The following is a 15010-nucleotide window of genomic DNA, read 5'->3' as shown; positions in this document are numbered from 1 at the left end:
TTTAAACAATTTGAGGTGCGGTGGCTATGCAGCCCATTCGGCGAGCGCATAGCTACCTGAACCATAAGCTCGATCAACCAATCGGGTCACTATGCAATATCTGATATATAAATAGGAAATATAAAAAGAAAGGAATGTTCAAGAATAACACAAAGATCGAAGGTATACCGCTTTTCGTTTGCTTGGCTTAGTCGAAGCCGGTGGCGTGCACCTCGAGTGATTAATATTAGCCAACTGACTCAACGCCTTTCTTCACACATCCAATCCTCTAAGCAGAACGTTTGAAACTCGCTCGAGCAAGAGCATACGCAAATTTTGCCGCTGCGAGCCAGCTTCCAGGCTTCCACCAGTCCAAACCGGCCCCTAATCGCGCTACTTTCACCATAATTTGCGGAGGGAAATCTGGCGGTAACTTCTGTGCAAGCGCCATCCCTTGGTCTCGTTTTGCGCTTACACCGTCCCGGTTTGCAGAACTAAGTAAACTTACTAGTTCTTTCAGATTCGGCTCAGTACAATAAGCTGGCTGTCCAGGTTGCTGTCGCCACGAGTCTGCTAGTTGACCTGCGTTGAATGCGTCGAATCCCATTGCTTCTACCAATTCCATCACAACTGCCACGGACTTGTCATCCTCTCCTGAGACGGGAAGTGCTACTCTTTTCGGAGAACCTTTTGTTTTTGAGCTGGAAGCAATGTTGAGAGCAACGATATTATTTAATGCCTTCACCACTGGGTGTGAGAATGTTTTCGACATCCAAACACTCTCTACCACGCCTTCATCTAACGGCTGGATGTTCCCATCACGCGTGGGATAATAATTGCAGGCATCAATCAAGATGGTGTCGGGTCGCAAAGAAGATTGTAAAAGCGGCTGCAAGGGCAGAATACCGCTCATTGGTATTGCAAGAATAACGACATCCGCTTCGGAAACTGCGCGCTTGGTATCCATTGCTTTGGCACCTGTTGTCCTCTCCACATCACGAAGGCTTTCAGGACCTCTCGAATTACTAATGCTGACAGAGTTGCCAGCGTGAATAAGCTGTGTTGCTAAGGCGGTTCCGACCACACCAGCGCCTATGATGGCGATTTGGCGTGGTATGTCTGTCTTTGGAGGTTGGTCGGTTGCTGCCATGTTTTCGAGTGCTGTAAAAATATTTCAGCCGAGTGATGATTCTTGTAGACGCAGGCTGAATGTGTAAGATGTTTTATGATAGGATCGGAAAGTGCAGAAAGGCTTATCTACAGTAGATTTATATTGAGAAATGTTGCAACATAAGCAATCAGCTAAACTTGTAGGAGTGGAGTTTTTCTCACTCTCCGCAAGACTTCTCTAATAGCGCTCCGCGCAGGTCTTCTCCGCAACACTTTCCGCAAAATCTCCTTACAATTTTCTATACGAGAATCTCCGCAAAGCTCCATGTAAGCCATTTACACGATTCTCCGCAAGACGTATTTATAACTTAGATATTGTAAACGTTTAATAAGTTGTCAGGGGATAATAAATTGCATTATCAGTGTTACATTCCAGGTTTTAGATTCACGCTCTCATAATGAGACAAGCATCAGCTATGAGGCACAAAGTTATCAGTTAACGATGTTATAAAACTCTCTTAACGTTTAAACCGCTATATTCGTAGCTTCGTATCATGATTAAATTGCCACTTTTTCGCAGATCACTGTGGCGTCCCTATAGAGGTTAGGTAGTCCCTAGAAATTAGGAAGTTGGACAACTGAAAAGAAGTATCTAATTTCAAGCCAGGCTTGTAGCGTCTGTAACCCAGGTTTGCAAGCAAATAGCTGTCTTTCTCTCTGCCAGGGTTGAAGTTAAATACAGCATCATGTTGTACACTTGGCTGAATAAATGCTGAGTCACTCCATGTTCAAGTTTCTTGCTTCTTCCCTTCTCTCTATACGGCAAGTGCAAGTTATGAAAGCTGTCATACCCATGACTTAAGAAAAATTCAACTTTAATAGTAGTGCTCATGATAACAGGCAGTGGAAATCAAGTCAATATATACGGAGGTGGTACCTACAATGACTCCGCCAGAGTTTACAAACCTTCCGCTGATCGACCTTGTAATAGTTGCTCAACAAGGACATCAACAGTCAGTTCATTATAAGCCCGGGAGGTTGTCTAATTTTATTTAATTAACCTTTTGCGGCAGCAAAGGCAATTCAGCCCGTGGTGCTTTTAAGGATGCGCATTGATAGCGCACTAAGTTTGCAAAGGGCATGGACTTTGATGTTGTCTATCAACCGCTTTGTAATATCATTCTAGATTTTACCGACAAGGAATATATGTGTATGATAATTGATGTGTCAAAGACGTCTCAGGAGTACTATCTTGGCACCACCACAATGAGCCCTTGCCAACGATCAAATAAGGAATGGGCTTTTAGAAACCGGTTCTATCTTAGATAGGATAAGGTGGGATAAATATCATTTTGAAGGAGAAAGGAATTTACCCAGGGAGTATAGCTCCCTACACCTTTACCTCTAGGTCCAACATCTTAACAACATTTCCCTTCAATCTAGTTTATAATTCATTGGCCGCCCAAGTCAAGCAATTTCTTGATTGGTAGCCATATCTAGCTACACACACCATAAAGACTTGAACAACTTCTCTGACAGCTCCCGTAGTGTGTGTTCATTGGCTTGTAATTCAGTGGAGCCTGTCAACATAGGGTAAGCATGAAATGCGTATGTTGCATTAGTGTCCATTTTTCCAGGTCCATAGCCATGAATAACCCTACCGTGCCAACCACTTAAGGCACGGGAGACCATTTTTAAGGCAGCGATCGCAGCTTCATCGCCGTTCAGCTACTGAGCCCTCGGCACTGCCTGTGTGTCTCTCGATCTGTCTACAGGTTCTATCAGTGCATTGCTCTCGATTTTCATGTCATGTCTGTATATCAGCACTCATTACACACGTACTAGCAATTCATGTGCTCTCGCTAAGATCAACACTGAATGTGGTGTTCGACTTCGATTGCAACTCGTTTATTGTAAACCCCGCTTGGAATAATGCGACTGCTTGATTGCGACAATGGCCAGTATCGGCTGATAAAAGCGCCAGCTGGTGCCATACCTAGATATGCTATTCTATCGCATACATGGGACTCAGATTCCCAAGAAGTCACTTTTAGAGACCTGGTCGACGGCACTGGGATGGAGAAAACTGGCTACGAGAAAATCCGGTTCTGTGCGGCGCAAGCCAAACGTGACGGCCTACGATACATATGGGTAGATACCTGCTGTATCGACAAAGCAAATAATACCGAGCTTGCCGAGGCAATCAATTCCATGTATCGTTGGTATCAGAATGCAACTCGATGTTATGCATATCTATCGGACATCTCAGACTCTGAGTCAAAGAGCGATAGCCAGCAGTCTCCGCCTATATGGGAGTCGGCTTTTCGGAGAAGCAAGTGGTTTACTCGAGGCTGGACGTTGCAAGAGCTTCTAGCTCCGGCCTCAGTCGAGTTCTTTATAAAGAATGGCCTACGGCTTGGCGACAAAAGGACTCTTGAGCGGCAAATTCACGAAGTAACAAATATTGGAGTTCAAGCACTCCGAGGAAACGACCTTTCAATGTATAGCGTTGAGGAACGGTTCAAATGGGCCGAGACACGACAGACCACTCTTGAAGAAGATTGGGCGTATTGCCTTCTTGGTATATTCGGTATATTCATGGCGATGATATATGGCGAAGGAAAGGCAAATGCAGTCCGTCGGCTTAAAAAAGAGATTGCCGATGCCACGAGCCATGACGATGGTCCCAGTAGCCAAACAGGTATGTTGCCCTCCACTCCCTCTCATATCATTCTTAATAATTTAATAGTATCAAGTTGAGAACTGCACTTGGATCGTACCGTTTGAACGGAACCCCTCTTTCACCAGCCGCGAGTCTGATCTAAAAAGGCTTCGTCAGATGCTTTTCCCAGGGCAACATACCGCCAAAGTCGCAATCTCAGGACTTGGTGGAGTCGGCAAGACGCAGCTCGCTCTTGAACTGGTCTACCGAATCAGGAATGACCATAAAAACTGCTCGGTCATATGGATTCCAGCAACCAGCAGGGAAAGTTTAGGACAAGCATATCGCAATGCCGCCGCGAAGTTGGGTATTTCCGGGTATGATGATGCAAAAGCGGACGTTAAAAGGCTTGTGCAGAATCATCTGAGCAGCGAGAGCGCAGGACAATGGCTTTTGGTGTTCGATAATGCTGACGAAATCGGCATGTGGGTTAACCAGCCTTTACAGGAATCCAGTCGCCTGATTGACTATATGCCAAAAAGCGTCCACGGGTCGATCATCTTTACAACGCGCGACAAGAAGGCGGCAGTCAGGCTCGCGGGTCGGAACGTAGTAGAATTATCTGCCATGAACGAAGATGATGGCAAGGAGCTTTTTGAGAAATGCCTAGTTGACCAGGAACCTGTTAGTCAACAAGATGTGACAGCTCTTCTCGTTCAGCTTATGTACCTCCCACTAGCCATTGTCCAAGCAGCGGTGTATATAAATACCAACGGAATCAGCTTGGGCGACTATCTATCGCTACTGGAAGAGCAAGAAGAAGATGTCATCGAACTTCTTAGCGAAGACTTTGAAGACGATGGTCGTTACCACGACTTGAAGAATCCTATAGCCACTACGTGGCTTATATCCTTTGAGCAAATCCGCCATCGGGATCCTCTTGCAGCAGACTATCTGTCTTTCATGGCGTGCGTAGATGCGAAAGACATACCGCAATCGCTTCTTCCACCGGGTCAATCGCGGAAACAAGAGATGGAAGCTATGGGGACATTGCAAGGATACTCGTTCATAGCCAAGCGGTCTGTCGACTCGGGTGTGACTGTCCATCGATTGGTGCATTTAGCAATGAGAAATTGGCTTCGAAAAGAAGGGCTACTATCTCATTGGGCCAGCAAAACCATCTCAATATTGGCAAAGAATATGGGAAGCATTGACTACGACAAAAGAACGTGGAGATCGTGTATGCCACACGCGCATTACGTTCTCGGGTCGCCGCTGATTAGCGAAGACGACAAAGGCAAGCTTGATCTTTTACGGAAATATGCGAAATGCCTGTATTATGACGGGAGGTATCAGGAAGCGGAAAATATATGGGAACGAGTGACGGAGAATCTTAAGACGAAGCTTGGGGACGATCACCCTAAGACTCTACACAACATGAGTAACCTAGCAGCAACCTACCGAAAACAGGGTCGATGGAAGGAGGCTGAAAAGCTAGACCTACGGGCGGTGGAGGGCCTTACGAAGAAATTGGGGGTTGATCATACTGATACACTGATTAGTATGGGCAACCTAGCATTAACGTATCGGAAGCAAAGCTTATTGGAAAAAGCTGCAAAGCTGCAAGAACAGGTGCTTGAGGGCCTCAAGACGAAACTTGGGGCGGATCATCAAGACACACTAATTAGCATGATTAACCTAGCATCGACATATAAGAACCAAGGCCGGCATATAGAAGCCGAAAAGCTGGAATTACGGGCGATTGAAGGTTTCAAGGCAGAGCTCGGAATTGATCATCCCGATACTTTGATTGGTATGAATAACCTTGCGTTAACATACAGAAGGCAAAACCGGTGGGAAGAGGCTGAGGAGCTGCAGATGCAGCTGGTCGAGATTTGTAAAAAGAAACTTGGAACTCAACACCCTGATACGCTGCATTACATGAGAAAACTCGCGGTTCTTTGGAAAGACAGGAATCGTCAAGAAGATGCTCTAGGGTTAATGCAGACTTGCTATGATCTGCAGCACACGGTACTGGGCGCAAGTCATCCAAGAACTCTAGCTACGCAATCAACTCTAAGAGCATGGCGGAAAGGAAATAAATAATTATATATTGCCATATTGCTGCGACCTGTTCCTTGAAAAGCCCCCAGCAGACATACCTGACACCGATTGTGTCTGGTAATTTTAGGACTAAGAATGCGATTTTGCACAGACAACGGTACTAAACTGTTCTGTGTAGATATCTTCTTACAAATATCATAAGTAAAATTGAGCGGAACATACTATTTCACATGAATGATTGGATGCGTCATTGTATTCTGCATCCGTCCTGATGCTCAATAAATTCTTTCGGCCATTTTAGTCTCCTAGCACTCGTGCCATACGCTCTTCACTTGGCGCCGACGCCCACTTCAGTAGGTTGCCAACCTCTAAGAGTAGATCCTCTTGTTCAAATGCTCCTCTCACCATATCAGTTCCTGGCGTACTTGTGAACAAAACTTTCACAACAACTGGTACAGTTGGATCATTGCTCAGATTAACCATCTTTAGAAATACCGGTGCACTCCTCTCCCAATATTCCTTTCGCTCAAACAACGCTACACCATCGACAATGCAGAATAGTGACATTGTACTGGGTAATTCTTTCACAAGCCAGTCAAATAAGCTTAGCAATTCATTATAGTCGTTCTGCTGCAAGCTTGCCATGTTGAAGCTACTCGACAGTGACCTCGTGTCAAATGTATGTTGTCGTAATAGCTGATCTATAATGCTAGCGAGCATAGAATGGCCACCAACATGCTCACCAGCATCGCTTGAGTCAATGTGCCGCCCACAGAACCATAATATAGATAGCATGTGCTGTTTGGCTCGTAGACCTTGTGTTAGGGTACTGCAAAATAGAGATAGAGGCGAGATGCCCGCGATCGTCTTTGGTGGCTGGAAATCCCAGTGAACCATCAGTTTGGCCGAGTTTGGAGATACAATCCAGTTGCGGAATACCTGCGAATGGACAATTTGCTCGGCTTGCGCAATGTCTTTCGTAGACAGTGAAGACTTCCTGTCATGAATGAAAGAGATATCAATGAGATCGGCATCCGGGATCTTAATCATCCAGCGCAGGGCATCTTGGCTTAGGTACCATGTATAGGTTGGTGTTGGCCTATGAGGTGGTGGAAGCCACATAGTATTCTGTATCGGCGAGATGCTCCGCAAGTTTTCATTCTGGATAGTAAGAGTTGTGATTGTCTGCAAGGAGTGCTCAAGTTTCACTACATGTGATGCAATGTTATTATTAGAAACAAGAATTTGAACAAGGGAGGGCGTAACTCACCATGCATTCGTTGAATCTCATTGTCCTTTTCCCGTACTTCTTTCTTCTGCTTCTCATGGTCTATGAGCAGTGACTGAACAATATTAAGCAAATCTGCCTGGCCTTGTAGTACTTGCTGTTGGCCCTTCTCCATTCTTTGGGAATCTTGAAGGAAAGCCTAGCTGTCAGATAGAGTCTTAAATTGCACCTCACAAATGGTAATACGTACGCCGATCGAATTTATGCATTTGCGATTTTTCGGCTTCTTCCAATAATATTTTGCTTTTGCCTTTGATGGTATTCAGGCTCTTCAGTAGATCTGTTTCGTAGCTGGCTCCCATCCCCATGGCTTTAACTCCACGGACAACTTCTCAAATAAAACTAGATGTCAATTCCATAATTACCTGTTTTGAAGAGTTCATATAAACTTACAGCGATTACTAATGAAGAAGCCAATGGTCTGCTCAATTGCAAGAAGTATGGTAACAGTGAGATCGAGTGATGCGCTTGAGATATGGACATCCTCTGGAAATGTAACGAGAAAGAATTCTATGTCGTAAATCTTTGGGATAATATCATTGAATTCTTCGAGAACTTGTTGGCGGACATTTGCAGCAGTTTTTACGGCCTATATCAATACGCATCAATGACAAGTTCCGCTAACTACTAGTTGTACGTTGGACATTGGATCTTACATCCAAGAAGATATTCACAGCGCCTAAGACAGGCGTTGAATAAGGGCTACCAGGGTCCATGTTCGAAGCGATCTTTAGTGCCTGCGCAACAGGGGCAATGTTCTCGCCAGTCTTGCGCAACATTCCTGTAACTTTGTTTGACTGCTCATATTTGGCTTTTGCATTTTCGAGTGCATTGTAGACAGCATTCCAATCGCTTTTACCTTGCCGGATACTATATTCTGACTTTGAACGTCCACTAGGCTCTGGCGATGTTGCTATGAGTCTATTCAGGGCGGCGGGGAAGAGATCATTCCAACATTTCAACGCGTCGATATTTGTCCAATTTGGCCTCGGAGACGAAATTCCGTAATCTAATGGTTCGGATGAGTTACTCAGAGAGATGGCGCCGCTGCTCTCTGTGGAAACGGCGACTTGAGTATTGGGAACATATTTCCCGACCTCTGTGTCATAATGTGATGTAGAATTCATAAAGGCGGGGTGATACTTTGGCAGTCGGTTATCGATGAAATCCACAGCCACTGGCCGAGAGGTTCTATCTGAGAATGGATCGTTATTCGGCATGTCCTGAGCTTTGGGGTGTTACTGTTTTGGCATGGCCGAGTGATTCTGAAATCACGACAGCATTGTTTAAGCATTCAGGTAGCTTATGGTGATTTTGTCCGTTATAGCTCAAGATGCTATATGGAGAATTGATCTAGTGCTAACGAGTAATCGCTTTCTTGTTTGGATCAGCTATCTCTAGAAGGACATTAGGTGTGAATATGCCTATCTATGTAACACACTGCCGAGAAACGCCTCGTACCATATTGTCGTCAATCAAATGAGCCAGACATGGCAAATGAGGGGCAGGATCGCCAGCCTAAATGCAAACAGACGACACAAGTTGTCCACGTGTACTTCTTAGAATCGAAGGATTCTTTAGGACTCGCACAAGTATGCAGCTAATGTTGCATTTTGGGTGCCTCATCTCGGGGTGAACTTACTCCATGGGGAGATCAATGAGGCAAAACCTGCTGCCTGTTATCCACATTATGGACGAACTACTCGTTGGTTGGACGATATAGCATTTGCCTCATATATTTTTAGTGCATCCATGTCAGATATTGGTTCCCTACTGCATGCATAATGAGGCTCTGTGAACACAGCTCGAAGTAGGTACGCGTCGCCTCCGCAGTTGATGCCGAAAGACCGATGCCCCGTATTACGTCTATTGACGGCATTGTTAATGCTTTAATAGTAGTTGCGATCCATTGGCTGGAAACTATTTTGCTCTTCTCTAAACCAAAGAAGACTTGATACCTTTTCCCTCGGCGGTAGAAGAAGCTCTATTCTCTATCGATACTGTAACCACGTTGTGTTCAATATGAGGGAAAATCCCCAACCTGTGCCACCCTCTTTTTTGGGTGTAGATACTCAAGATGACATCGGCGAAGCACCACGCTTCTCTCTCGGTTCAAAGACAGATGGAGCCGCAACTACATCTCAGACTTCTGCAAACTCGACTAGTGAGATTGAAGCCCTGAAGTTGCGGATTGCTGAGCTGGAGATGCGAACCCAGAATGATGCGCCAACGCCGTCCTTAAGCCAAAACACAGCAGATGCAGGAGTTAAACCAGGAAACAACCAGCCAAAAATGATGGCCAACTTAGAGCGATATAAGCGAATGGAGGAATGTCTTTATCTTCATCGGAAAGAATGGGAAGCAGACGGTGGACCGGCCACTTGGAGCATGAACGAATTTAGCGATAGGCCTGAATGGAGGGAGCGAACTGGCCAGTATGGACCGTGGAGGTATCTGTGGGAGGTTCAGTCCGACAGGAAATATGAAAGACCAGATCCCTTCGATCGCTATCACGTCTGTGAAGCAGGCCATGATAAGCAAAACAAAACTGAGTATGACGAGTATGACCGAACGATTGATTACGGATATCGTCGAGAAAGGCTTCGTAAAAACTTTGAGTGGGATTTGGACCGTCTATTCTTAGCAGAAGAAATGGAGCGTCGACGTCAAGGTAGTGTATTGCACAAGCCAAAAGCATCGGACACACACGCCTCGAACCAGAAGATGCATGGCGACGATACTGAAGCTACGGAGGAGAGCAGCCTCATATTCTATGCTGCTCCTGAAATAAAGCGTTTAGACTGGCCTGGATTCAAGCCACTTGCAAATTCACTGGAGAAGGATGCACATGCTATTGACGTTCTCATCGGAGAGCCTATTATTGAAGATAGTAACCTCAATCAATCTCTAAATTGGTTTGACTCTCAGCCCCGACAACATCAGAAACCAGACTGGCTCAGAGACGGCAAATTCGCACAAGACGTCGCGGCCGGGCTGGTACAACTGCCGGAGAGAATAAGAATCAATTCCACCGTTTTGAGGAAGGCCATGGCCAAGATTCTTGGATCGGACGGACAGTCATTAGATGATACCGGGGAAGGATCTGTATCGGTGATCTTTACAAGGCCATTCAAAGCAATCACCTATTGCGAGCCTACCCTCCGTCAGTGGCATGCAGAGTTAGAAAAGAAGCATAATAAGGTGTCAGCTTCCCCGAAAGAAGACACAGTCCTTAGCGACACATCTCCTCTTTCCACACAAGAAGCTGTCCAGGAAACCACCGTACCATCGGTTTCAGTGGGCAATGAGTACCATGAGAAAGATTTGACTTCAGAGTCCTTAATAGACGAACTAAATACAGCATCGTCAGAAGAGAACAAACAGCACAAAGAAGAAGAGTCAAAAGAAGGAAACGCACAAAGCGACGCAGATTCGCTGAAAGCACTAGGCCACTTAGAATGCATCCTCAATTTCATCGATTCAGACATATTAGCCAGGAAATCCGCCCTCGATGGAGTTGAAAATCACAAAGCCTTCTACTCCGACCTCTGGCATCTTTTCCGACCAGGTACAGAAGTAATTAGGGCCGATGGTAAACAGGCTTACAGGGTCATCAGAACCAGTAGCGCCGCCCATCGGTTTGTCAACACCAGATCTTGGTGGGATAACATTACTGCTCAGAAACGAAGCACATCTTTTCTTATAGATTGTGTGTACATCGACTTTGATGGCACCAACTTGGGACCAGTATATGTACAGTTCTCCATCAAGGTTTTTGAGGGAGAGAAAGAAGTTACCTCATTCGAAGTCTATCCGCTTCGGTTTCATCGAACAAAACGATCAGACTTTAGTGATTCGGAATGGGATCAAGTTCAAGAACTTCCAAGCGGCGAAAGATTTCGCCAAAAGCTCATCAATCGGGGCGCAAAGTTTATGAGCGTGATCCCGATGAAGCACATGTACTATTCTGGTCTGACTTTGGGAGCGCGAGACGAGGTTGAGAGCCAGGTAGTCATCGACTTCGACATCCCCTCATCTATAGACGCCCCAGATGACCCAAACAAGCCAATCCCTCGAGACAAGGAAAAATGGAAGCCAGAAATACGCAGTGTTATTACTAAACTCACAGATCCCGCAGATAAAGGCGCCAAGGGAGACCTAGGACAAAAGACTTGTCACGGACCATGTTGCTACGGAGAATTTGTATATGATGACACGTTTATCGATCAGAAGGAGGCAACCGAATATATCGAAAGCCTTGTGCCAAAAACGCGTGCTATAGACGATCACTCATCGGTAGCAATTTCGCCACGGCCCTTGAAAGAGGTGCAAGCCGATACAAGCGGCGTGGGTTCTATTTCAAATGACGAGCTTGTTATCATGACTCATAGAGTATTTGGTTTTGTTCTTCGAAGTCGAAAATGGGGTATGTGGCTTAATGGAATGCTCAGTAAGGTGACTGATCTAACAATGGCATATTTAGCAAAATTGGATCTCTCCTATATTACCGATGTTCACTCTTCAATTCCCATTGAGATTGCAGACAATTCGGCAGTGGAGCCAAATACTGACGAGACGGAACCGAGCACTGCCCTTGACCGCCTTGTCCTTGAAGAAGGGCATCGAAATATGATTGTGTCGCTTATCTCGCAGCATTTCCGTGAAAAGGCATCGTCGAGGTCACAAAAAGAAGAATTTGACATTGTTAAAGGGAAAGGTAAACAATCCGAATCTATTCACAATTTGGCAGACCTGATACTTACAACCAAACAGGAAAGGGTCTTATTCTACTCCTCCACGGCGCCCCAGGAGTAGGAAAAACATCTACAGCTGGTCCGTAATCTCAATTCGTTCTCAAGCTCGAGATAAATACTGACAAATACCACTCATCAGAGGGAGTTGCGGAGCTGTTTCAGAAGCCGCTGCTACAAATCACTTGTGGTAAGAACACTTGTTGCCAAGCTTGGGCGAACTTCTTCACTGATGCTGACTTGCATTTTCCACCAAATAGGTGACCTTGGGTCAACAGCACGAGAAGTTGAAGAGGCGCTGGAAACAAACTTCGCAATGGCAAGCAAGTGGGGATGTATCTTACTACTTGATGAAGCAGACATCTTCCTCGCAGAGAGGACTAGGGAAGACTATGTGAGAAATGGACTTGTAGCCGGTGAGTTTACCATCCGCAACGAACAGCTCAAGGGCCAGATGCCTAACAATCTGCATCAGTCTTTCTTCGCACTCTAGAATACTACAATGGTATTCTGTTCTTGACGACGAATCGCGTCGGCGATTTTGACGAAGCATTCACATCACGAATTCACGTCAGCTTGTATTACCCTGAGCTTGACCACAAGAAGACAATCCAAGTATTCAAGCTTAATCTGGAAATGATTGAAAAGCGCATAGCCCAGAAAGGAAAGACGATTCAGTTAGACAAGACGGACATCTGCATGTTCGCGGGCGAGCACTTTATGAAACACGAGCATGCGCGCTGGAATGGCCGACAAATCCGCAACGCCTGCCAAACAGCACTGGCGCTGGCTGAGTTTGAGGCTCAAGGGAACAACCACAAAGCTGTTCAGATACCCAATGCTGCCATAAAGCTAGAAGTGCGACACTTTAGTGTGGTACAAGACGCATACCTCGAGTTTGCCAAGTATATGAACGATCTATACGGCACAAATGCTGCTAGGAGGGCAAAAGAAGCGAGACTCCGAGCTTTGTGGGAGCTTGAACGCAATATTAACCTAATGGACAAGTCTTCGTTCATGCTTGGGGCACAGAATCAGTCACAAGCAACTTCTCAACGGTACCCACCATCTCAACAAGGATTCCGCCCACCCAATTTTCAGCAGCAAAGTTTCTCGCAACAATCACAGCATCATGGGTTTCCCCCAAATCAGTTCTACGAGCAACAACCTCCATCGCACCAGAATCCCAACATGGCGATGCCTCAGCCGATGCATTCCAATAACCCCCAGATTCATGTCCAAGAGGAGTTGCCGGGAAGGCGATCATGGGACTCCCAGTCTGCAAAGCCATTTGGAGCTAGTGAGGATGAAAATAGATCTAGAGAACTTCCTCGATCAACTCCTATACCATACCAACAGCAGCAACAAGGTAGCCAGAACTGGGTGCAGCAGAGCGTTCAAAGTATGTATGAGGGTGCCGGAAATCAAGATGGTTTCGGAAGCTCAGACGGCGATTATTCTTTAGGTACTAGGAGATAGGGACTTGTCGCGCTTCAATGAATAATGGAACACATGTATGGCTCAAATCTCGCTGCCTTTTTTTATAAGCTACATGCGACTATTGAAAACTCATATACTCAGTCCCAAATATTAAAGTATAGACCGTGGTGGTAAAGTCTAGTATAAGGTACCATAGGTAGATACCTCGGGTAGCTCATACCTTCAAGCCTCAAAGTTTGAGGCAAAGATAAAGTTGGGTTAGTGAGTCAGAGAGTACGATTTACGTGTAAGCGCGCAATCTTCTCTCTAACTCATCTTTTGCAAAAATTATCCATCAACATTTTCAGCTGTCTTCTAGCAACCCATTTGTCCTGCAGACCAAGAGTCTATACAGCTTCTGCATCGGATATCAGATTTCCCTCTTCTGTACTAAAATGGTTGCCTCACCATTCGTCGTTGGCCCCGCTACGGGCCACACCCACACCCACACTATTATCCTGTTGCACGGCCGTGATAGCGAAGCACGGGAATTTGCCTCTGAGTTTTTCGAATGTGAGACCACATGCACGGGAACAGAGCAGACACTGCCGAATGTATTTCCTACAGTCCGATGGGTATTTCCACAGGCCAACTCCCTTCGCTCCGAGCGCTTCAGGGTCGAAATGTCCCAATGGTTCGATATGTGGAGTGTCGAAGATCAACAGGAGCAGGACGAGATGCAAATCCTGGGCTTGCGATCGAGTGTCAATAAGATCGCTGAATTCATCGAACAGGAGGAGCTGCTTGTGCCAAGAAGCAATATCTTTCTGGGTGGAATTAGCCAAGGCTTTGCAACGTAAGTCCAATTTTTTAATCGAACTCGCAGAATTTTATTGACAAGTTCTTCTCTCCTAGTGCTTTAGCCGCATTCTTTGCCGATGGTAGAGGAGGTTTCGCTGGTTTATGCGGGTTTTCCACTTGGCTACCGCTCGCTAATCAGGCTGAATCGGCTCTCGAGCTCGTCGACGATGAACCTGGTCAAAAGCTGGCGGTCATGCAGCGATTATATTTTGGTGACGATATTAGACAGCACATGTCTTTATCACCACAGCAGCTAATGTCGACACCAATTCTTCTCGAGCATTGCCAAGACGACTACATTATCAGGGTTCAAAGCGGCTTGATTCTGCGAGATTTCATTGACAATCTGGGTCTCAGCGTAGAATTTCATGCATACGAAAGCGGAGGCCACTGGTTCAATGAGCCGCAAGGTGTGGACGACTTTGTGGTGTTCTTGCGAAAGAGTATCAAGTCAGATCACATACCAAGTCACAACCAATCTACGTGAGCACTACAACTGGGATCAATACCCAGGGTGAAAAACAACACGCCAGCGCCGCGATGAGGTTTTCTGATACGAGTCTAGTTGAAATGCGTAGCAAGTATCATGAGACTCAATAAATAGCATTTTCCCATCGTTCAACGATATAGCAAGCCGACTAGTGCATCCCAAGAATCGTCTTCGTCTTCAACTTGAGCATAGTCCCCGGTAGCAATCAGACTGGCTTTGACCTTTACAGCGGCCTCCCGAAGACTCTCGGCATTTTCTTCTCCGCCCATGCGCTCCAAAACTTGTGACATACGCCATTGAATTCTCGCCGACTCGCCCGAGTTCCCTCTGTGTTGCTCATTCATCCTCGAAATAACTAGCGATTTCTCAAAGTGTTGCAACGCAAG

General features: G+C 45.8%; 5 protein-coding genes across 5 annotated transcripts; 3 read left to right on the top strand and 2 right to left on the bottom strand.

Annotated features, from left to right (window-relative positions):
• Window positions 1–268: 268 nt before the first annotated feature.
• Window positions 269–1129, bottom strand: T069G_11301 (NADP oxidoreductase coenzyme f420-dependent domain-containing protein; the record flags this gene model as incomplete). Its single annotated transcript, XM_056178506.1, has 1 exon — window positions 269–1129. One exon carries the CDS (start codon window positions 1127–1129, stop codon window positions 269–271), a length of 861 nt encoding a protein of 286 aa, XP_056023380.1.
• A 1892-nt stretch (window positions 1130–3021) lies between these two features.
• Window positions 3022–5857, top strand: T069G_11300 (tetratricopeptide repeat domain-containing protein; the record flags this gene model as incomplete). The annotated part of the gene is made up of 2 exons (XM_056178505.1): window positions 3022–3790; window positions 3846–5857. 2 exons carry the CDS (start codon window positions 3022–3024, stop codon window positions 5855–5857), a joined length of 2781 nt encoding a protein of 926 aa, XP_056023379.1.
• A 255-nt stretch (window positions 5858–6112) lies between these two features.
• T069G_11299 (uncharacterized protein) lies at window positions 6113–8323 on the bottom strand (the record flags this gene model as incomplete). Its single annotated transcript, XM_056178504.1, has 5 exons — window positions 6113–7023; window positions 7086–7229; window positions 7294–7431; window positions 7497–7692; window positions 7760–8323. The coding sequence occupies 5 exons, from the start codon at window positions 8321–8323 to the stop codon at window positions 6113–6115; spliced, it is 1953 nt and encodes a 650-aa protein (XP_056023378.1).
• An 802-nt stretch (window positions 8324–9125) lies between these two features.
• T069G_11298 (ATPase family associated with various cellular activities (AAA) domain-containing protein) lies at window positions 9126–13333 on the top strand (the record flags this gene model as incomplete). Its single annotated transcript, XM_056178503.1, has 7 exons — window positions 9126–11431; window positions 11495–11529; window positions 11587–11820; window positions 11877–11936; window positions 11997–12044; window positions 12115–12270; window positions 12330–13333. 7 exons carry the CDS (start codon window positions 9126–9128, stop codon window positions 13331–13333), a joined length of 3843 nt encoding a protein of 1280 aa, XP_056023377.1.
• Window positions 13334–13728: 395 nt separating this feature from the next.
• T069G_11297 (phospholipase/Carboxylesterase domain-containing protein) lies at window positions 13729–14621 on the top strand (the record flags this gene model as incomplete). The annotated part of the gene is made up of 2 exons (XM_056178502.1): window positions 13729–14129; window positions 14189–14621. The coding sequence occupies 2 exons, from the start codon at window positions 13729–13731 to the stop codon at window positions 14619–14621; spliced, it is 834 nt and encodes a 277-aa protein (XP_056023376.1).
• Between the last annotated feature and the right edge of the window lie 389 nt (window positions 14622–15010).

Source organism: Trichoderma breve, assembly GCF_028502605.1.
Source record: "Trichoderma breve strain T069 chromosome 7 map unlocalized scaffold00008, whole genome shotgun sequence".
Classification (NCBI taxonomy): domain Eukaryota; kingdom Fungi; phylum Ascomycota; class Sordariomycetes; order Hypocreales; family Hypocreaceae; genus Trichoderma; species Trichoderma breve.
This window is presented reverse-complemented; position numbering and strand designations above follow the sequence as displayed.